The sequence below is a fragment of the Schistocerca americana genome, chromosome 5, assembly GCF_021461395.2.
Source record: "Schistocerca americana isolate TAMUIC-IGC-003095 chromosome 5, iqSchAmer2.1, whole genome shotgun sequence".
NCBI lineage: Eukaryota > Metazoa > Arthropoda > Insecta > Orthoptera > Acrididae > Schistocerca > Schistocerca americana.
The window spans coordinates 172,684,361-172,708,990 of NC_060123.1; the positions used below are offsets into that span (position 1 = coordinate 172,684,361).

Genomic DNA, 24,630 nt, shown 5'->3' on the forward strand with positions numbered 1-24,630 from the left:
CTCCTTCCAAAGTGATATTCCACCACCCGCCTTCCCCTCTTATCAATCTAGAAAAATCTTGATTTCTCGTGCAACACCCACTCCAGCCCTTTATCACACACCATTGTGGAATACCCAGTTGCAAGACTTATTCTATGCACCCACACAGCACATTCTGTTGAAGTCTCATCATGGGAATTTGCTCTCCTGTCATAGGTAGGGACATGTGCCAGCTCTACTGGATTCTCGTACAGATTATTTATTTATTTATTTTTTTAAGGACATGGACTACCATGCAGCTGTTCTCTAGAATGAATGGTCACCTTCAAACTGGGGCCAAGAGTGAAGTTAAACACCCCGTGGTTGGACACATCTCTGAGCATGTGTGTTCGACTCCAGTGGCTGCTAAACAAATCATGGCATCTGGATCCTTCCTTCACATAGCACCTCTGAACTACTTACATGGATATTGTTCTTGCAGTTGATCTTGCCATATACATAACCTCATTTTTTACTAGGCCCTGTCCCGAACCCAAACAACGCTGATCCAATGCCAGCACCCCCCACCCCTGTGCTCTTGGCACAATCTCATTCTTCCCTCACACCCTCTTCTATGCAGTCTCATACTTCCTCTGTTCTCTCTTCCGTTCCATCTTCCAAGTCATTGTGCATTTGATTAGTTTAATTTGTTGTTGTTGGGGTCTTCAGTCCTGATACTGGTTTGATGCAGCTCTCCATGCTATTCTATCCTGTGCAAGCTTCTTCATCTCCCAGTACCTACTGCAGCCTACATCCTTCTGAATCTGCTTAGTGTATTCATCTCTTGGACTCCCTCTACGATTTTTACCCTCCACGCTGCCCTCCAATACTAAATTGGTGATCCCTCAATGTCTCAGAACATGTCCTACCAACTGATCCCTTCTTCTCGTCAAGATGTGCCACAAGCTCCTCTTCTCCCCAATTCTATTCAATACCTCCTCGTTAGTTATGTGATCTACCCATGTAATCTTCAGCATTCTTCTGTAGCACCATATTTCAAAAGCTTCTATTCTCTTCTTGTCTAAGCTATTTATTGTCCACGTTTCACTTCCATAAATGGCTACACTCCATGCAAATACTTTCAGAAATGACTTCCTGACATTTAAATCTATACTCGATGTTAACAAATTTTTCTTCTTCAGAAACACTTTCCTTGCCATTGCCAGTCTACATTTGACATTTAAATCTATACTCGATGTTAACAAATTTTTCTTCTTCAGTAACACTTTCCTTGCCATTGCCAGTCTACATTTTATATCCTCTCTACTTCGACCATCATCAGTTATTTTGCTCCCCAAATAGCAAAACTCCTTTACTACTTTAAGTGTCTCATTTCCTAATCTAATTCCCTCAGCATCACCCGACTTAATTCAACTACATTCCATTATCCTCGTTTTGCTTTTGTTGATGTTCATCTTATACCCTCCTTTCAAGACACTGTCCATTACGTTCAACTGCTCTTCCAAGTCCTTTGCTGTCTCTGACAGGATTAGAATTTCATCGGCAAACCTCAAAGTTTTTATTTCTTCTCCATGGATTTTAATACCTACCCCAAAATTTTTCTTTTGTTTCCTTTACTGCTTGCTCAATATAGATATTGAATAAAATTGGGAAGAGGCTACAACCCTGTCTCACTCCCTTCCCAACCACTGCTTCCCTTTCATGCCCCTCGACTCTTATAACTGACATCTGCTTTCTGTACAAATTGTAAATAGCCTTTCACTCCCTTTATTTTACACCTGCCACCTTCAGAATTTGAAAGAGAGTATTCCAGTCAACATTGTCAAAAGCTGTCTCTAAGTCTACAAATGCTAGAAACGTAGGTTTGCCTTTCCTTAATCTATCTTCTAAGATAAGTCATAAGGTCAGTATTGCCTCACGTGTTCCAACATTTCTACAGAATTCAAACTGATCTACCCCGAGGTCGGCTTCTATCAGTTTTTTAATTTAGTTATTTATATATTCTATTTATAATTATCGTGACATCTCACTATAATGTGGAATGAGTCAGTTTTACAATTATTTTATGTTTTCTCAGTGAAAAACATTCCAATATCTTTACATGATTGTCTTTATATATAATATATGCAGTGATTTATACTCAGCTATCTTTCCTCTCTCTCTCTCTCTCTCTCTCTCTCTCTCTCTCTCTCTCTGTGTGTGTGTGTGTGTGTGTGTGTGTGTGTGTGTGTGTGTGTGTGTGTGTCTCTCTCTCTCTCTCTCTCTCTCTCTCTCTCTCTCTCTCTCTCTACCGTTGCACATTCAGATAATTTTCTGTGGAGTAGGAGTTTTCAAGAAGATATGATTTCTGGTGTTATTCTTCTTGGATATGCAGCCTAATAATGTAGTCATTTTGACACAATATTTCAATGGATCAATTGGACTCCACCATCAGCTGAATATGCTCCCCCGCCATGCATTGTTGAGACCTTTGTAGTGTCTGAGGTCAGTGCACTGCCAGTCGGCTCACAAAGCACTTGGTTATTTTAGTTATTGATCACTAGCGCGCATAACAGTTGTATTGTGTTTGTTCAGGCGTAGTGGTGTAAGTATTTTCATCATGAGTAAACGGAAACATACAATGTTAACTCTCAAAGAAAAACTGAATGCTTTGAAGTGGATAGAGAATGGTGAAAATGTATCTAAGCTGGCAACAGAAGTGGGTGTTGGTAAAACAACCATTTGTGATTGGAAGAAGAACCGAGTGAAGCTTGAACAGTCCTGTGCGATGTCTTTGGGAAAAACACTCAAAATTCGGCAGTCTTTGAAACAGTCTCAGTATGATAAAGTGGATGAAGCTCTTTTCCTTTGGTTTACACTGAAAATTCTTTTGATTGATAACATGCCATCTCACACCAGCACTGAGGAATTATGTGATGGAGAAATTGCGCCGAAGTTTTTGCCGCCGAATGTTACACAACTTTTACAGCCGATGGACCAGGGCGTACCGCAAACATTAAAACTGATTTACAGAAATCAATTTTTAAGAATGCTGATCCAAGATGGCAGCATTCCTTTAGTGGACAAAATAAAAAAGACCAGTGTAAAGGATGTTGTCTATTGGGCCACTGAGATATGGCAGAATATTTCAGAAAATACTCTGAGAAAATCATGGAGAAAACTGTGGACAACTTTTGAATTTCAGGACAACTTAGTCGAAAATGAAGAGGAAAATCTATACAAATGATACAGACAACCCTGGATGTGAAGAAAGCTAGTGAAGGAGACGTAGATGAGTGTATGGCAGCAGATGGGGCATCTGTGGAGAACCTTACTGATGCTGATTTAGTTGCTGCTGTGACTCGAGACCAGGAAGAAGTGGACTGCTATGACGGAAGAGGCAATGAGCCTGAAAGCGACAAAGGAGAGTTGGTGCCACACAGTGGTGTAGCAGAAGCCCTTGACCTCACGCTGCATTATTTGGAGCAACAGCCCACTACTACACCTGCTGATTTGATGTTTAGGAGATGATGGCGCAACTATGCGTCATATAACAGACTGTCTTCATGATGCCAAAAAAACAATGACTGAGTTTCTGTCATCTAAAAAGTAGGGATAAAATGTCCACTGTATTTTAGTAAGTTTGACAGCTTTTCTTTCATTGTTATGCATTGTTTAAACCTAATTTTGTCTTGCCAATTTTTCTAATACATATTTACTGTACTGTGTAAATTAAAATAGTGTGTGTGTACAGCAGTTTACCACACAGTTTTCCATATTTAGACTAACATTACCAGAATTCAGATTAGTGGGACTCTGCTGTATTTTCTCATAACTCACCCCCCAGCCCCAGCCCGAGTTGGTGTACAGGCCCCAAATTAGGATCTGTCTGTTTCAAAGAACTACAATCTCTGTCTCCCCCATGATTTTTCAGTATCTATTTCTTTCAGTTCTTGGAATTATCAGGGTGCTGCTGTCTTTTACACTTACAGCTCTAAAACTGTGAACAGAACAGGTTATATTTTTACATCTTCCATCAGTTAAGAACACCATTCATTGTCAGGAACATGTTTTTATGGCAGAGCTGATGGCCATTAACATAGCCCTTCATTTTATTAAAAGGGCCTCCCTTGACCTCCTTTTAATACATGGGGTCTCAGGAGCAGTTGCCACACCGTTGATCAATATTATTCTTATGACCCTGTGATATCTGCTATTCATGAGGTTCTTTCTGACCTTATACTGCCAGCTCAGCTGTCTTTCTTTGGGTCTAGCCAAACGGGCTGACTGTTTGGCGAGAGAAGTGATTACCCACCCCCTGTTCGCTTTGATCATCCCAGGTGTGGATTTGTTGGTGAACTAAGGCCTCTGCTCATTCAGCAATATAACAAAATTTATTGGGCTACGGCATCCTCTGGTACACTCTGCACTATCAAGGAAACTACTGCTGCATGTCACAGCTCCTTCCATTCTTCCCAGAAAGAATCCACCATGTACCTCACATCCACATTGGTCATACTAGACTGACGCAAAGTTCTATTTTATGTCAGGAGCCACACCCACATTGTAGTCATGAGCCCTTACCAACAGCCACTCATATCCTGGTGGACTGTCCCCATGGTTTATATTCTCAGATGTAATGTTTCAAACTACCTTCAAGGCGGGGCGAGATGATTGGCGGGGGGATGGGGGGGGGGGGGGCCTCTCCCACCACATACTAGGTCGTGAAGTCCCTTGACCCTCCTTCCTTTGCCTGCTGCCTCTACCATCCCTTCTTTCCTTTGTTTTAATTGTTTTTAAGTGGTTTTCCTCTTTTTCTGCCTCACTCTGTTTCCTGTTGCTGGAGTATCACTTTCTTGAAAAGTGGGTGCTGTCCTCCTCGTTAACTGTCAGCTTATGATGGATCAGGGGTAAGATGTCTGTGGGAGGGCCTACTCTTTTGCATACAGAGCCCTGGGGGCACCCACATGTGGTCTTAACTATTACTCTCTTCTTTTTAATTATTGACTGTCCAAATGATGTCCATTACAATTTTAGCCTTCTCCCTTTTACTGTTCTGAATGTCTTGACAAGAAGGCTTCTTCATTTTGTAGATGTCTTAGGCCTTAATTACATTGGTTGGGGTCGGATGTTGGAGGGGTTTCTCTTAGCACAATCAAGCCCTGGGAGACCATTTACCTGCTCTAACTTACTTGCCAATCCTATTTGTATATTTTTACTTCTTTATAAATCATTTTTTAGCTGTGGCACCAGTATTTCCTTCAATGGCTTGGTTTTACTACACTTACATGATTTTCTCGTCAGATGAACATTCCTGGTAGATGCCACTACCTTGAACCCTTGCTTGAGAGCTGATGCTGGCATTGGTGTTTAGCCCCTTACCCCCAGTTGATCAACCAGCCACCCAACCATTAATTCCTGTAAATTTGTTTCAGATACAGAGATCAACTTTTCTCTAATCATGAAAGGCAGTTGCACCTTGAGGATTCTCAGAATATCGTGATGAGACATCATATCATCCTAATATTGTGTTAACATACTTCTCAGAGTAATGTCTCATACTTCCTTTCTAAAAGTTAAATGGTTCTGGATTGGATAATTCCTTCCTAAAGTATTCTTGTTCCCATTTGTCTAATAAATGGTCAGAAATGATCTATCAAATTTGTTGAAGTACAACAGTATTCTCTCACCTGTGTAGCCCAGAGTGCAGATTCACCATGACTGTATCCACTGATAAACACTATTTTCTGGATGTCTTTCCACAAACATGAGGAGACACATCAAGGAAATAGTTTAGAACTACCTGTGCTTAATTAAATTTTCTTTCCTAAGCATTGATGGGTAGTTTGGCACAGCACTCACAGCATATTGCCAGTTTTGCAACAGTTGAATAGCTGGCTCATAGTGCTCAGACTGTGTATGGCTAGATTCCAGTTATCATTTCAGGTTCAGGCACCATTGATCGAGTGTTGCACGTGACGCCTTTTACCTCAGCTAATTCCTAACTAACCAAATCTGCTCACTCCTTAATGGTGTCATACCACTGTGAGACATCTTTCCCTAATTGTTCTTTAATATCATGCAGCTCATTCTGTACTGTAGTAGCTGAACCACATATTTGTTAGATATGTGATTAATTGTGCCACGAATTTTTGCTATGAATTTCCACTGCAATTTGTTCATCCTTGCCAGAAGTCCATTTCACAAATTTGGTTACAAATTGTTCTCCCTGCAACTTGAATTACTCCTTAAGTTTTTTCTCTTGATCTATGAACTTGTTACTCTTTGATAACTGTCAAACAGTTTCAGACAGTGACACCTGAGGTTGTTTTATTTCACCTACCTCATCAGTCACCATTCTCATTGCTTCAGGTAACCCCACCTGAGCTTATCTTAATTTGATTATTTCCTTCCACAGTGCAGTTTTGGTTTCAAAAATCACCTTCAGCAAAGTGGCTTGGTTTTTAGAAATTTCCTTCACCAAAATACTAGCATTGCATAGCCATGATGCTTATGTTATATCTCATACTGAAAAGTAAAATATGTATTTCCTTAAGTGGTAGAATCTTCACCAACAAAGTTTTTATCTCTGGCAATCCTCAACCCAGTATTTCCGGTGCATGAAATGGAAAAACAAAGCATACAGTGATACAAAGAACATTTTTACAACTTACTGTAGTCCTGTCACTTTTGCCATTTTAATATATTATTACAAGAATATTATATTAAAACTGGAATTTTTTATGAGAGATCTATATACACTTTTTACCTCCCTCCCTCTCTCTCTCTCTCTCTCTCTCTCTCTCTCTCTCTCTCTCTCTCTCTCTCTCTCTCTCTCTCTCTCTGTGTGTGTGTGTGTGTGTGTGTGTGTGTGTGTGTGTGTGTGTGTGTAACCCCCCCCCCCCCCCCCCACACACACACACACATGCCATATCTCCCACACCCCCTTCCTTCCTCTGTAGCTCATGATGAGTTCAAATGAATGTCAATGCTTTGCCGATCTTATTGTTACACTATTAGATATGTTCTTTTTTCACAAGTTTTAATTGAAATAATATGCCAAAGATTGCAGGCTCTAATGTACACGTCCATCATCCACCAAACCATTACCATATCACTCGTATTAACTAACACATTAAACATGTATATATTGAAGTATAGGAATTTTCTAACTGCAACAAATTTGTGAACAGTTCTCATCACAATGGTTACATGTATTAAATGCAGTACTTATTTTAAGATATCCATAACTCCAACATGTCCTTTGTCATCCAAATAATAGACCAGAGTTCTAAACATGAGTCTGTATCAGAGCAAATCATTATTCTTGCATTTTGTTGCAAGAAGCAGTGGAACAATTGAACTGTGTCACCGGTAAAATACACCTTGAGTGCTATGTACACACATTAAATACATTGACAACTTACATGAAAATATAATTTTGAGCTAGTGTAGTCTCACGCCAGTCGAGCCACAGTGCCAGTATAATGTAATTGGCTGACACAATATGTATCATCATTATAAGATCCACCACAGTTGTAATTCTTTTTATTTTTTAAAAATATGACATGATCAAGAGAAACATGTGGCAATATAGTCATGCAGGTGTGTGTGTGTGTGTGTGTGTGGGGGGGGGGGGGGGGGAGATTTCTTCCATTACTTGTCTATTAACATATATGCTTTCTCATGATACTCTGCCTCAGTTATGCAGCTACAACCCTGAGGGAAATGCTTCTAGGTTATGTCATTTTTTCAGTGTCTTCTATATTTAATTAGAGATATGTTAAAAAAACTGTAAATACTTTCAAACGTTCTCAGTAAATCTGTAATAATTTTATTCTGCTAATACGTGTTTTATGATTTTATGCATGAACAGTGATGGAGGAGGACGGTCTGGTGTTTATCTGGCAGTAGATTCAAACATGGAACTTGCTGAAGAAGAAGACTGTTTTGATGTGTTTGGCTACTTTAAGAAACTCAGGCAATCCAGGAAAGGTCTCATAGAAACTTTGGTAAGACACAACTTCTAACTTTTAGTTGATTTTTTTGCCATTTCCATGATGATGAGAACTGCTACTTTGTAGTTTCCCATAATTGCTATTATCATATACTAAAAAGTTTTTCACTGTTAATTTTTAGCCATGTTGAATGGGGAAGAAAAGTGCAAAACCACTTCTTCTTTGGGAACATGAAAAACAAATACTCTTGTTTAAAAATAAAAACAGAGGAGTTAGTTTTGATTGTGCAAAATAAACAGTTCCAAGCATAAGTTGCAGTAACTAGTCTTGGCTTGTATCTCCCTCCACATCATTCAAAATCTGGCTGCTTACTTTCCCCATTGCATATTTCTCTCCGCTCTTTCTCTTTCCTCTTTTGGAGTTATTTTGATACTCCTGGTACTCCTTATGTTCAATTATGTATGTCCAATAGTCTATTAAAATTTATATCTTCTTTCTCATTTAATTAGCTATTTTCAGTACACGTTTAACATTTTCCATTCCTCTGCATGTCCAGTTTCATATAGAGTGAGGTAGTGCTATATTTAAGGCAAAGGACTCCTATTCAGTAGGAGGGAAATTAAAAGCCTACTTCAGCAGTTAAGTTCATGATTTCTATAAATCACCTTAGTTAAAATCTTGGGTGGGTTCTTTGAAAAGGATGTTGGCTATTTCATTCCCCTTTAATGTGTAACCCACACTTACACATCATTTTCAGTGAACTCGTTGCCAACAGGACATTAAGCCTTTATTTTTCTTACCTTCTTATAATTTTTAATCTGTTTGGTGTTCTACTCATACTCCCAATCATTCATTTTCATTCCCTTGCCCTTCCTTATTTCCAGTAACTTGTCGTTACAAATTAATGTTAGAGATGATAATGCTGTATAATAATTTTAAGTATTAATCTCTTGCTTTGGAACCTTGACTGTTGCCTACTTCTCTGTTATAGACCACAAAGTACTTTTCTCATTGTCATGCATTTTTTGAGTGTGAGCTGCTCTTTCTTCTTTCTTTTTTCTACCTGTGCCACTTAGAATAATAATTTTGATTTCAAAATATAATATACGCATCAATTTTTAGCACTGCAACAGTGTAAATTTTCAGAAACTTGGCTTTGTTCTCTGCTGTTGTGTCTGCACTTCCAGTTTTATTTAGTTATTTTGTTGTATATAAAGTTATAAATACAGAATTGTTTAAATTGTAATACATAAAAAATTTAATAATGAGCAATAAAGTCTACTGGTGACAGGAGGAAATTACATTCTGCAATGATTAGAGTTCCTTGAAAATTAGATTCACTATTAAGAAACTATGTTATGCATTTCAGTATGCCTCTTGACTCTTATCATGTGGTGAGGTGAATAAGTTGTAATTCACATTATTACACATGTTTAAGTACAGTACCAAAGAAATGTGTAAATTCAAAGATAAAATTATCAAAAAATAGTTATACAGCTATGGTCTCACAATGTGTGATAGCATTTACATACTGGATTTTTTACCTAACTTTAGAACACATTTCACTGTTCATTAATTAAATAAGCTCCATGTATTTCAGATTGAAAAACATTCTGTGTTGCAAAGTTATTTGAAATAACTTTGTAATTCATGCTGTTTTTCAATCTGAAATAATTCAAAATGGCTGCTGTACTGGCTGCCTAGAATGGAATGGAATAAATTCTAAATCTGTATGTCTTAAAAATTGGGTATGATTATATGACAGTGGTTCCAACTGCAAACTAACTCTTCCGACAGACAAGTTGTACATCTAAGTCTACCTCCGTACTCTGAAAACCCTGTGAAAAGTGTATCACATGGTACTTCCAATTGTAACAATTATTAGGGCCTCTTCTCATTCCATTCACATAAGAGAAGAATGATTATTTAATTGCCTCTGTGCTTGAATCTGATCTTGTCCTCATGATCCCCTTTGGAGTGGTAAATCAGGATTTTTGGTATATTCCTATATTCATCAGTTACAACATGTTATTCAAACTTTGTAACAAAGATTCCTCAGGATAGTTAGCATCTGTCTTCATGTGTCTGCCAGTTCTGTTTCTTCGGCATCATTGTGACACACTCCCATTGGTCAAACAAACTTTTGACCATTCATGCTGCCCTTCTCTGTTTACATTCAGTACTCCTCATTATTATATTCGGTATGGATCCTACATACTTGAATGGGGGTGGCTCAAATGAGTGATTAGTAAGCAGTCTCCTTTGTAGATTGGTTTTGTTTTCCTAGTATTCTGTCTATTAACCAAAGCCTGCCACTAGCTTTACCTGCGATTTAGTGTATGTATTGTTCCTTTCTATATCCCTACAAAGTGTTACACACAGGTATTTATATGAGTTCATCAACTGCAATTGTGACTTGCTATTGCTGTAATCATAGCAGTAATAGAGTACTATGTTTTTTTCATTATGTGAAACGCATAACTTTACATTTCTGAACATTTAAATCAATTGCCAATCTGTGCACCACTTTGAAAGCAAGTCAAGGTCTGACTGAACATTTGTACAGCTCTTTTGTGAAAGTACTTAATTATAGATAAAAGCAGCATCTGCGAAAAATCTCATGTTAGTATTAATATTTTCTGCAAGGTCACTAATATAAAACAATGCACAACATGAACAGCAAGGGTCTCAAGGTATTTCCATGGAATATGTCCAAAATTTCTTCTGCATCTGCTGATGACTCTCCATCCAAGATAACAGGCTGCATCCTCTCTACCAAGAAATCCTCAATCTGTGACAAATTTCACTTCATACTCCACCCCACCCCCCTCCCCAATCTCCCAGACAATCATATTTTTGATAATAAGTGTAGTTGTGGTACTGAGTCAAATACTTTCAGAACTCAAGAAGTACCACATCTTTCTAACTGTCTTGATCTGTGGCTTTGAAGAGCTCATGTGAGAAAATCACAAATTGGGTTTCACATGATTAATGTTCCATTTTCATTGACATGGAGGTCATTCATACAAAGATGCTTCATTATGTTTGAGCTCAGAATATGCTTCAAGACTCTATGACAAATTGATGTCAAGGATATTGGGAAGTACTTTCATGGATCACTTCTCCTTCCCTTCTTGTAGATGGGTTTGACCTGTGCTTTCTTCTAACTACTGGGCATGGTTTTTTGTTTGGGCTATCTGTAGTAAATTGTGATTAACAGAGGAGCTAACTCAGCTGCAAATTTGGTGTGGAATCCGATAGGGATTCAGTTTAGTGATTTCATATGTAAAGATTTTTTTAAATTACCACTGCCAGTCACTAAACCTTTACATATTTCTTGAGGCAGCCACAGTCGAAAAATAGTCAAAATGGCTTCAAATTCTTAGTGATTTCAGCTTTTTCTTGGCACCACAGACATTAATATTTGTATCGCACATCTTTGCTGTAGTACTGAATTAAAGTGGGGCAATACCCTTGGATTTTCTATTGTAAAGGAATATTTGAAGATAGAACTCAACATTTCTGCTTTTGATTTGTTAGCATCAACTTTAGTCCCTATTTCATCCATGAGTGCCCACAGACAAACTTCAGTACCAGTAACAGCCTTTACATATGACCAGAATTTCTTTGAGTTTCGTGAAAGAGTTTCTGATAGTGTTCTGCTACAGTAGTCATTGAAGCTTCCACACATTGCCTTCTTGACATCCAGATGCATTTCATTCAGCAGTTCCCTTTCCACAGCCCTGTGCTTTGTTTTACATCTATTATGCTTAGTCTCTGTTTCCGTAGAAGTTTCTGCACACTGACTGTACATAATGCAGGGTCCGCCCCATCATGAACTGTTCTTGGTACATATTTATCCAGTGTATGATCAACTATTCTTTTAAACTTGAATCAGAGTTCCTGTATATGGTTCTGTCCAGAGCTAAAAGTGCAAGTTCCTCATTGAGGTGTGATACTGCTGCTTCTTTATCTCATTTACTGAGCATAGAAATCTTTCTAATTGTTTCAGTTGCCTTCTGTAGTTTATTAACCAGTGTTGCTACAAATGTATGGTCACTGATACCAGTTTTCATGTGGACATTCTCAAAGAGGTCAGGTCTATTTGTTGCTAAGAGATCTAATATATGTTTATCATGAGTGGACCCCTGATCAAAATGTAGGTAATTCTCAGAGAAGACATGTGTAATGTTCTGCAGGACACCTTGTCACACCCACCACTTACCAATTTTCCTAGTTGGTTGTTGGATAATTAAAAATCTCTGCCAATGATTTTAGTACGATTGGGGATTTATGTGCTTGTCAATTTAAGTTTTCTCTGTTATTTTTATTACATTTGGAGGTGAGCGAGAGAAGGATCCAGTTATAAGTTTATGCTCAGCATTGATACCAAGTCTTACCCCAAGAATCTCACATGTGCTTTCTGTTTCAATATCGATGGATTTGAGTTTCTTGTGTACTGTGACAAATACACTTTGTCCATTTACTGTTAGCCTACCCTTTCAGTATATGCTTAAAGTTTTGCTCCAAATCTCACTGTTGTTGTTGTTGTTGTTGTTGTGGTCTTCAGTCCTGAGACTGGTTTGATGCAGGTCTCCATGCTACTCTATCCTGTGCAAGCTTTTTCATCTCCCAGTACCTACTGCAACCTACATCCTTCTGAATCTGCTTAGTGTATTCATCTCTTGGTCTCCCTCTACGATTTTTACCCTCCACGCTGCCCTCCAATACTAAATTGGTGATCCCTTGATGCCTCAGAACATGTCCTACCAACCAATCCCTTCTTCTGGTCAAGTTGTGCCACAAACTTCTCTTCTCCCCAATCCTATTCAATACTTCCTCATTAGTTATGTGATCTACCCATCTAATCTTCAGCATTCTTCTGTAGCACCACATTTCGAAAGCTTCTATTCTCTTCTTGTCCAAACTATTTATCGTCTATGTTTCACTTCCATACATGGCTACACTCCATACAAATACTTTCAGAAATGACTTCCTGACACTTAAATCTATACTCGATGTTAACAAATTTCTCTTCTTCAGAAACGCTTTCCTTCCCATTGCCAGTCTACATTTTATATCCTCTCTACTTTGACCATCATCAGTTATTTTGCTCCCCAAATAGCTAAACTCCTTTACTACTTTAAGTGTCTCATTTCCTAACCTAATTCCCTCAGCATCACCCGACTTAATTAGACTACATTCCATTATCCTTGTTTTGCTTTTGTTGATGTTCATCTTATATCCTCCTTTCAAGACACTGTCCATTCCATTCAACTGCTCTTCCAAGTCCTTTGCTGTCTCTGACAGAATTACAATGTCATCGGCGAACCTCAAAGTTTTTATTTCTTCTCCATGAATTTTAATACCTACTCCAAATTTTTCTGTTGTTTCCTTTACTGCTTGCTCAATATACAGATTGAACAACATCGGGGAGAGGCTACAGCCCTGCCTTACTCCCTTCCCAACCACTGCTTCCCTTTCATGTCCCTCGACTCTTATAACTGCCATCTGGTTTCTGTACAAATTGTAAATAGCCTTTTGCTCCCTGTATTTTACCCCTGCCACCTTGAGAATTTGAAAGAGAGTATTCCAGTCAACATTGTCAAAAGCTTTCTCTAAGTCTACAAATGCTAGAAACGTAGGTTTGCCTTTCCTTAATCTTTCTTCTAAGATAAGTCGTAAGGTCAGTATTGCCTCACGTGTTCTAGTGTTTCTACGGAATCCAAACTGATCTTCCCCGAGGTTGGCTTCTACTAGTTTTTCCATTCGTCTGTAAAGAATTCATGTTAGTATTTTGCAGCTGTGACTTATTAAACTGATAGTTCGGTAATTTTCACATCAGTCAACACCTGCTTTCTTTGGGATTGTAATTATTATATTTTTCTTGAAGTCTGAGGGTATTTCGCCTGTCTCATATATCTTGCTCACCAGATGGTAGAGACTTGTCAGGAAGGGCTCTCCCAAGGCTGTCAGTAGTTCTAATGGAATGTTGTCTATTCCCGGGGCCTTGTTTCGACTCAGGTCTTTCAGTGCCCTGTCAAACTCTTCACGCAGTATCATATCTCCCATTTCATCTTCATCTACATCCTCTTCCATTTCCATAATATTGTCCTCAAGTACATCGCCCTTGTATAGACCCTCTATATACTCCTTCCACCTTTCTGCTTTCCCTTCTTTGCTTAGAACTGGGTTTCCATCTGAGCTCTTGATATTCATACAAGTCGTTCTCTTATCTCCAAAGGTCTCTATAATTTTCCTGTAGGCAGTATCTATCTTACCCCTAGTGAGATAACCCTCTACATCCTTACATTTGTCCTCTAGCCATCCCTGCTTAGCCATTTTGCACTTCCTGTCAATCTCATTTTTGAGACATTTGTATTCCTTTTTGCCTGCTTCATTTACTGCATTTTTATATTTTCTCCTTTCATCAATTAAATTCAATATTTCTTCTGTTACCCAAGGATTTCTACTAGCCCTCGTCTTTTTACCTACTTGATCCTCTGCTGCCTTCGCTACTTCATCCCTCAAAGCTACCCGTTCTTCTTCTACTGTATTTCTTTCCCCCATTCCTGTAATTGTTCCCTTATGCTCTCCCTGAAACCCTGTACAACCTCTGGTTCTTTCAGTTTATCCAGGTCCCATCTCCTTAAATTCGCACCTTTTTGCAGTTTCTTCAGTTTTAATCTACAGATTGTGGTCAGAGTCCACATCTGCCCCTGGAAATGTCTTACAATTTAAAACCTGGTTCCTAAATCTCTGTCTTACCATTATATAATCTATCTGATACCTTTTAGTATCTCCAGGGTTCTTCCATGTATACAACCTTCTTTCATGATTCTTAAACCAAGTGTTAGCTATGATTATGTTGTGCTCTGTGCAAAATTCTACCAGGCGGCTTCCTCTTTCATTTCTTAGCCCCAATCCATATTCACCTACTATGTTTCCTTCTCTCCCTTTTCCTACTGACGAATTCCAGTCACCCATGACTATTAAATTTTCGTCTCCCTTCACAATCTGAATAATTTCTTTTATTTCATCATACATTTCTTCAATTTCTTCGTCATCTGCAGAGCTAGTTGGCATATAAACTTGTACTACTGTAGTAGGTGTGGGCTTCGTATCTATCTTGGCCACAATAATGCGTTCACTATGCTGTTTGTAGTAGCTTTCCCGCATTCCTATTTTCCTATTCATTAGTAAACCTACTCCTGCATTACCCCTATTTGATTTTGTCTTTATAACCCTGTAGTCACCTGACCAGAAGTCTTGTTCCTCCTGCCACCGAACTTCACTTATTCCCACTATATCTAACTTTAACCTATCCATTTCCCTTTTTAAATTTTCTAACTTACCTGCCCGATTAAGGGTTCTGACATTCCACGCTCCGATCCGTAGAACGCAGTTTTCTTTCTCCTGATAACGACATCCTCTTGAGTAGTCCCCGCCCGGAGATCCGAATGGGGGACTATTTTACCTCCGGAATATTTTACCCAAGAGGACACCATCATTATTTAATCATACAGTAAAGCTGCATGCTCTCAGGAAAAATTACGGCTGTAGTTTCCCCTCGCTTTCAGCCGTTCGCAGTACCAGCACAGCAAGGCTGTTTTGGTTATTGTTACAAGGCCAGATCAGTCAATCATCTAGACTGTTGCCCCTGCAACTACTTAAAAGGCTGCTGCCCCTCTTCAGGAACCACACGTTTGTCTGGCCTCTCAACAGATACCCCTCCGTTGTGGTTGCACCTACGGTACGGCTATCTGTATCGCTGAGGCACGCAAGCCTCCCCACCAACGGCAAGGTCCATGGTTCATGGGGGGGGGATCTCACTGTTATCAGTTTTATATTGTAACCAACTTTATAGGTTTATGTGTCTAGTATTGTATGCTCTGCTGCTTTTTAGGAGCGCTTTAAACTCTGGCACTTCCATTTAGGGCAACTCTACATTTCTCAACCCAATGACGCAAGTCCAAGAAGTCATAGCATAGCTACTTACAGAACCTTCAAAGTCCCCCCCTCCCCCCCCCCCCCCCCTGCCCCACTCAATTCATAACCAGGGACCACGATCAGTCCTGGGGTCAGCAGTACTGCAAATTGTGAACTTCATTGCAGCTTCATGAGCAGTTCTGTTTTTCTCAACCTTCTCTGCCAATTGCTGGAATAATCAGAGTATGACTTCAGAGTCTAGAGGACAGGCACCATTTTTCGCAACATTCACTAGAATCTGCAGTTGGTTGCAACCTGTTACCCTAGTGGCTGCCGTAATAGTGTCTAACGTGCTGAAAGAGTCCCCAGGCATACAGTGAGTTCACCTGGTGTTCCTTCCCATCCCATGTGCCACAATAACTAAATCACAGGTGTCAGTTTACTGCAAAATACATTATGCAAAACGCTCATACTCTCCAAAAATTCTTAAAAATGTACATTTATTTGCATTTATGTACACTGAAATTCAGAGTAAACAGTTATTTGAAGGAGGTCACTACTGCTAAAATTTAATAAAGCACAAATATTGATTACAACTTATGTCTTAGTACATAATATGTTTTTCGTGGTCACAACATATGTAAATACACAATATATCATGATACGTACTTGAGTTATGGTACAAGAAGCAAGAAAAATCTTATTTAAATTTTATGTCAAGTTGTTGCAGTTCAAATTAGGTTGGTCACAGCATCTCAGAACAGATGCAAACTCGACACTGGTATGTATGATATATGATGTGGACACACTTTTAACCTTGTCGCACTCTATAGTGCACTCAGGATCTCTGTCATTACTATTGCCTGGCCAACCTACTATAACTCAGTGTCTTCTTTGAGGAAGTCTTTACAAAGTGATAATAAATCCTTTATCAGCTGATTCAGACCAGCACTAAATTTAAAAAATATGACTACCTCATATTCTGATCCCAGTTCACCCTGCAATACTTGGGCAACACCTCCAGCATTAGAACTACCAAACAACAAAACTTACTTTCTCTTCACTGGTTTTTCTGCATCATTACTTTTTTCATTTCATGCCCAAAGTTTGATGTGCTTTGTCTACACCTACAATCCGTTTGAGACTCATTTGATTCTAACTCAAACAACAGGTCAAACTTATTTTTCAAGTTCACCAAAAGGTGTCAGAAGTAGTTGTATGCCTATTCCTTCTTGTAGCTGGTGCCACTTCCCACCCTTCTTTACACTTCTCTCTCCCAAACTATATTCTTATCTGTACTGCATATCCTACAAAAGTCCTGAAAAAGACCCATTTATTTTCCCAATTCCCATGCCACTATGGTCGCCCCAATGGAAAAAAACTACAGTCTCCATCATACCATACTCTAGAACTGAGAGTTCTATGTAAGGTTAGTCACTTTTCACGCATGGTAAGTAATAATTATTTAAATGGAATTTATTCATTAAACTACTAAACATCAAAAAACAAAAATTTAAAAATTTGGCTTGTACGCAGTTCTGTGTAAACAGACTAATTGCACAGATCTGATGAGTTAGACAAATTTAAATTTACTCTACCTACCTGAAATATGATTGATTGATTGATTGTTTGATTGATTTTAACAGGAGAGCTAAAACAGCTTAGGTCTGACTCGCCACTGCCCGCACCGAAACTAGGTTTATTGTGCGATATTGCTCCCTGTATATCTAGTAAAGCCAAGTAGTGCCCTTAAATAGTGCAAGGAGTCCCTCTACCAGTTTTTTGTTAGACACAATTTCTTCAGGTCTAGTTGTCCGAAGATTCTGTATCTTTTACTCTCCAATGCTGTGCATTCAAAGATTAGGGGTGATGCAGTTTCTTCATCCTCATCACAGATCCTACTTTTAGGGTCATCTTCCATTATAGCCATTGTGTGTAGGTGTTTTTTGAAGTTCCCATGGCCAGTCAACAGTCCAGTCATGAGTTTGATCTCTTTCCTGTACAATTCCAGGATTACAGAGCTTCTTTTAAAACATGGCTTGGGCATCATTATCTTACCATGTTTTTGCTTATGGATCTTGGTCCAGTATCCTGCATGCTGTTTCCTAAGCCAGTTCCGTAGTTCTAATTTGATCATAGCCTTGGTGATTGTCAAGACAGGTTTCGGTCCACTAAATGGGTTCGGTCCACTAATTGGAGTTCTTGCCCCCATCCTAGCCAATCTCTCGGCTTGTTCATTGCCACAGGACCCTGAGTGACCAGGTACGCACACTAGGTACACCCTGTTGCTTCCCCCTAGCTCCACCAGAGCCCTGTGGCAATCTGCAACAATCTTAGATCTTGTTGCAGAAGCTGCCAATGATTTCAGGGCTGCCTGGCTGTCTGAATAGATGTAGATGCTACGGTCATTGTAGCACCTACTCATATTCTCCTCCACACATGCCCTGATTGCAGTAATTTCAACTTGGAATACAGAGGCCAGTTTCCCTAGAGAGATGATGCTCTCCAGTCTTGGCTGAACCCCGTACAGCCCTGACCCAAGGTCTTGATCTGTTTTTGACCCATCGGTGAACCAAACGATGTCCCCCGTACGGTGTCGAACTATTTTCTCCCAATGTTCCCTGCTTCCAATTATTATGTTGTAAGGCTTGTCAAAGCAGTTGGGAGATATTATATAGTCGGCGGCGATATCTATATTTACCTCACTCACTACGTTAGTGTGTGATTCTGGATATCCGAATGAGACCCAGCTTTGTTAAGTCTGTATGCCCCAGCTGCTGCCTCCATCTTAACCCAAAGGTGAAGTGGAGGCATATCCAGCATGGCTTCCATTCCAGCAGTTGGTGTGCTGCTAATTCCGCCCGTTATGGCTAAACAGGCCAATCTCTGCACTTTAGCAAGCTCTTTAGCAGCAACCCGCTGTTCTACCTCCTTCCACCACACTATGGCCCCATAGGAAATCCTAGGTCTAACCACTGTGGTGTATATCCAGCTCATACCCCTGGGGCTTAGGCCCGAGTTTTTGCCACAAGCCCTCCTAGTACTCACTAAAGTGCTTTTTGCCTTGGAGCAGATACTCTTAATATGAGGGGTGCAAGTTAGCTTCTCATCCGAGGTTACCTCTAGGTATTTCACTATCCCCTTCACAGGTAGAGTGTCATCGAAGAGCTTTAGATTCCAACTTGCATACTGAATATGTCTCTTCATAAATGGCACCACAACAGCCTTTTTAGGATTAACTCTCAGATCCTGTTTAATGCACCATTTTTGCACAATGTCCAATCCTCCTTGTGCCATATTCCTGACTGTGTCAGTGAATTTGCCAAGTACTACTGTGACAAGGTCATCTGCGTATCCTTGGTAGAAGCATTGTCTGGAATTTAGTTCCTCAATGAGTTCATTCACCACTAGGTTCCTTAATAGAGGAGACAAAACTCCTCCTTGTGGGCAGCCTCTAGTGGTCTTAATTACCATCTTTTCATTCATCATGGTAGCCTCTACCTTCCTTCCACTAAGCATGGCTGTGGTCCACCTACATATAGTGGTCCTCAGGTCATGCACCTCTGCTGCCCTTACCATGGAATCGAAGGTTGTGTTACTAAAGCCCCATTGATATCCAGGAAGATGCAGAGGGCTATTTCTTGGAAGTGAAGTGCTTTTTCCACCTTCCCAGTGAGTTGATGGAGAGCTGTCTCACATGATTTACCTGGTTGGTATGCGTGTTGGTTCAGGTGTAGAGGGACCCTACTTAGCCTCCTCTCCCAAACATATACATTAACCAGTTTTTCCAATGTTTTGAGAATGAAGGAGGACAGACTGATTGGTCGCATATCCTTGGCCTTGGTATGATCAGTTCTCCCCGGCTTTAAATGAAGACAACCTTCACTGCCCTCCAAACATTGGGAATGATTCCTACTGCTAAGCTAACCCTGAATAGCCTGCATAGGACTTATAAGATTTCCTCCTGCCTGTTGCAGGAGAGCTGGAAAAATTCCATCTGGGCCAGGTGACTTGAACGGTTGGAATGTTCCCACCACCCACTGGATTTTGTTGAAGTTCATGCACTCCTTGGCCGATTCCCAGTGCCTGAGAACCATTGTCTCTCTGGGGTCACATAATGGTCTGTGTTATGTGGCAGAGCATATTGAGGAAAGTGAGTTTTGAGGAGCAATTCCAGCATCTCATGTGCTGTCTTTGTATATTCCCCATCCTCCTTCCTCAGCGTAACTCCTGGATTAGTTGGTATTCTAGTGAGAATCTTGTGAAGTCTGGCTTGTGCAGCCGTGCCTTCCATTTCCTCACAGAATGTCTTCCACGATACCTCCTTTGCTCGTCTTATTGTAAGATTGTAACTGACAAGGGCCTCACGATATTTAGCCCATTGTCCTTTACGTCTCGCAATATTAAACAGTCTACATACCTGTTTTCTTTGCGTTTCCAATTTGTTATTCCACCAAGGAACACTCCTATTTGTGCACTTCCTGGTGATTGTACAGTTGTTCTGATATGAGCTCACTATGGCTGCTGTTGGATAAGCAGCTGCCAGCAGCAAGTCGTATACTCGTAGCTCACTTATTTGTTTAATAGTTTAATTCTTAATTTCTTTGCGTGTTTTTGGGTACTTGCATTGTTTAATTCATACATTTTGGCCATAGTATAGTATTTGAGGGTTGTAGCACCACGTTTTAGTACCTGAATAGTATAAAATCGCGTAGTCTCCTTCTGCCGCCGAGCAGTATGTGCAGTGCGCAAGTAGCAGCATTACTGCAGTTACTAGGCAGTCTTGTATTTTAATAACCGTTAAAATTCTGTGTCAAATTGTTTGTGCTCTCTGTAGATTAGTTCAGACATTCTTTGCACAACAGTTTTTAGCATGGATAGGGACTGCGACTGCTGTGTTCAGATGCAGGCTGAGTTGGCATCCCTTTGCTCCCAGCTTCAGGCAGTGTTGGCTTCGGTCACATAGCTTGAGGCTGTTGCCAGTGGGCATCACTGTGAGGGTCCAGATGGGGGTTTGTCGGGGACGGCCAGCTCGTCCCACGCATCCCCCGAGGAAGGCCTCTCCAATTTGTATGATGAACTGGTTTCAGGCTCTATCTCCGGCTGATACTGATTTTCAGCCGGACATGGCTGCTTGTCCTGTTTCAGAGGTTGCCCCTCAGTCTGCAAGATCCGGGCGGTCGCAGAGGGTGGGCTCACTGGTAGTTGTGAGCTCCAATGTCAGGCACGTAATGGGGCCCCTTAGGGATATGGCAGCAAGAGAGGGGTAGAAAACCAATGTGCACTCCGTGTGCTGCCGGGGGGAGTCATTCCAGATGTGGAAAGGATCCTTCCGGATGCCATGAAGGGTACAGGGTGCACCCATCTGCAGGTGGTTGCTCATGTCGGCACCAATGATGTGTGTCGCTATGGATTGGAGGAAATCGTCTCTGGCTTCCGGCAGCTATCTGATTTGGTGAAGACTGCCAGTCTTGCTAGCGGGATGAGAGCAGAGCTCACCATCTGCAGCATCATTGACAGGACTGACTACGGATCTTTGGTACAGAGCTGAGTGGAGGGTCTGAATCAGAGGCTGAGATGGTTCTGCGACCGTGTGGGCTGCAGATTCCTCGACTTGCGCCTTAGAGTGGTGGGGTTTCAGGTTCCGTTGGATAGGTCAGGAGTCCACTACACACAGCAGGCGGCTACATGGGTAGCAGGGGTTGTGTGGCATGGACTGGGTGGTTTTTTAGGTTAGATGGCCTCGGGCAAGTACAGAAAGGGCAACAGCCTCAAAACGTGCGGGGCAAAGTCAGGACATGTGGGGACCAAGCAGCAATCGGTATTGTAATTGTAAACTGTCGAAGCTGCATTGGTAAAGTACCGGAACTTCAAGCGCTGATAGAAAGCACTGAAGCTGAAATCGTTGTAGGTACAGAAAGCTGGCTGAAGCTAAAGATAAATTCTGCTGAAATTTTTACAAAGGCACAGATGGTGATTAGAAAGGATAGATTGCATGCAACCGGTGGTGGCGTGTTTGTCGCTGTTAGTAGTAGTTCATCTGCAGCACCTCCAGGCTCTGTGTTACTGCCATCTTTGAGATCTTTTAGAACCCTGACAGTGACCTGTGAGAACCCTAAAAACAGTTTCGGGTCCTGCTCTCGCATCGCCTTCAGGGACTTCTCACCAACCTCCACCACCAGGGTTCGTCCTTCCAGAGCAACCTTCTGGTTAATCACTCTCCAGTCTTCTGTCGGGACTTTTGGGTTCCGGGGCTCTATTTTCCCGAACAGAATCTTGGGAGAGACTTCCTTAAGTATCTTGGGTACCCATAATGATATCTTTGCAGTCTTAAGAAGCTCCACTGCCATCTTGACCAGCAGCTTCGCATCTTCCCACGGGGATATCATGGGCACCTTGTCCTTGAGCCATTCTACTGTGTGCAGCCTCTCACAGACAAAAATGAGTGCACCATGATCTAGATAGACCCTCCTGAAGTTGGGGCCTGGGCCAGACTCCCCCCAATCTTTTCAAAGAGGGCCATCTGTACTAGTTCCTCCTGCTGTGAGGTGATGGCCACCAGTGGATAACCTTCCTGGATAACTGCCATCCTAAAAACGGAGACTGCAGTGCTATAGGTCTGTTTCCCTATTTCTTGCCTTGGTTTTTTCTGGACTCGCTTATCCAGGGAGGAGGGAGTCTTTGATTCCTCCCTTATCTGCTTACTACTTGTTTTTGACGTTGTGGGGGTCTGTGTGTCCTCTTCAACCTGAGACAGTTTTTTCCTGGAGGTCTTGGTTTCTAGTCCCTTTACTTCCCTCCACTTGTGTTTAGGAAGCCATTCTTTTCGTTCCTTTTTCCTCTGTTCCCTGAGTAGCTTCCTCCTTTGGGCCCCAGACAAGCCTTTGATCTTAATCTGGTCTAGCTTCTTGGTTACAGTTCCCACTTCTGGCTCAGGTCTAGACCCTGATTCAGTAGTGGAAATGTCTTCCATCAGTTCATTCCCAGATGTTTGAGTATTTGAGGTCTCAATTTGCCCATCAGTTACTTTTTCTTTTTCTGTAGTCGTGTCCATGTTGGTCCCATGAGATTTGGGGATCTAGTAGGTCCACACCACGAATACCTCACACGGTTAAGGCTAATTACTCATGGAGGTCGCCCGTTATCCCTGAGGCTCCGTTTGCGACACATCTTCCCATGTGCCACGCACCCTTCAGCACGGATTGCATCACACCTTGGGTTGGGTCAGGGAATAGGGTAGGACTAGGAGTGGATAGGGAAGATGGGACATTGTGGGACACTCTTAGTCTGATCCATCAGCTGAGGCCTTTCCGGCATTAGGTCCTCTACCTTCGGCATAGCCCTCAGCTTCCTGTGGATACGCAAGCCACTCCACTCGCATGGACAGTGCATCGTCAAGGTGGTGTCCCCCGGAGAGGTACCTGAAATATGAACTAAAGAATAAAGTGAGAAAGTAACTGGTGACCAGTGACCTCGTATATCAAGGACTGATCTTACAAACTGCTTCCAATAGATCTTGCCCCTTGCAGTTTCCACTCAATTTGATGTAGTTTTCCTGTGATCTGTCCTCCCACCTTTGTTCACAGTCTTCCCTGGTAGCACTTTGCCTCTGGCTGAATTAAGTTGTTTTAGGAATTCCGAAATGTGCTTTTTCCAGTTTAAATTCTCATTAATATAGACACCTAAGAATTTTGAAGTTTCCACCCTGTTTATTATTTCCTCCTTGTGTGTTATGCTTATCATTGGTGTAGTATCCCTAGATGTGCAGAACTGTATACTTTGTGCCTTTTTTGAAGTTGAGGGTGAGACAGTTTGCAGAAAGCCAATCAATGATTCTTTCAAGATCATTCTGTACCATTTCTTCTGTTCCTGTATGTGAGTGTGGGTTAATTGGAATGCTGGTGTCATCTGCAAAAAGAACTAATTCTGCTTGTTGTATATTATATGGAAGATCGTTTACATATATGAGGAACAATAGTGGACCTAAGATTGAGCCTTGGAAAACCCCATACATGATTTCTTCCCAGTCAGACTAAGTCCCCAGACTATATTGGTTGAATTAATTACTACAACATCCTACATTCTTTTGGTTAGATATGTCATTACCCACTGGTTGGCTATATCAACATTCCTTTAAAACTTCAATTTATCCGTGAGAGTAAACATGTAAATGGCATTTTCAGTAGAACAACTGTTCTCAGATCGAAACCGTGATTTTCTGAGGATGTTATTGTTTGTCAGGCATGGTACTATTCTAGAATGCATAATTTTCTCCAAAAATTTGGAAAATGATGTCAGCAGTGAAACAGATCAGTCTTCATTGACATATCTCCCATCACCTTTCTTAAGGAAAGGTTTGCAGCGGCATACTTCAGTCTCTCTGGAAAATGCCTTGAGTTAGTCATGCATTACATATCTCAGATAAGACAGAGCTTATTGTATGGGAACAAGTCCTTAGTACTCTATTGGATCACCATAAAAACCAAATGATCTGTTATTTTTGTGAGAATCTATGATTTTTCTTAATTTCAGAAGGATTTGTTGGTGATGCATTCATTTGATTGAGTTTTGTGAGAGTTGCTGTTACTTATCTCTTGACCTGTTTGTCCATATACTTCCTACTATATTGAAGAAATGAGTATTAAATATATTTGCTACCTGTGACTCATGATTTATAGCCCTTCCATGCAGATCAGTACTGATGTTATTCAGTTCTGTGGCTGGTTGTCCTGTCTCTCATTTAACCAAATTCAATATAGCCTTATGTCTGTTGTTGGAATTTCTG

At 40.8% G+C, this 24,630-nt stretch overlaps 1 protein-coding gene across 1 annotated transcript in view; it reads left to right on the top strand.

Annotated features, from left to right (window-relative positions):
* The window catches only part of LOC124615859 (receptor-type tyrosine-protein phosphatase kappa), a 722,136-nt gene that overhangs the window by 516,431 nt on the left and 181,075 nt on the right, over positions 1–24,630 (top strand). Inside the window, exon 7 of the mRNA XM_047144018.1 lies at positions 7,835–7,970. Coding sequence (XP_046999974.1) covers positions 7,835–7,970 — 136 coding nt within the window. The remainder of the gene's footprint in view (positions 1–7,834; positions 7,971–24,630) is intronic.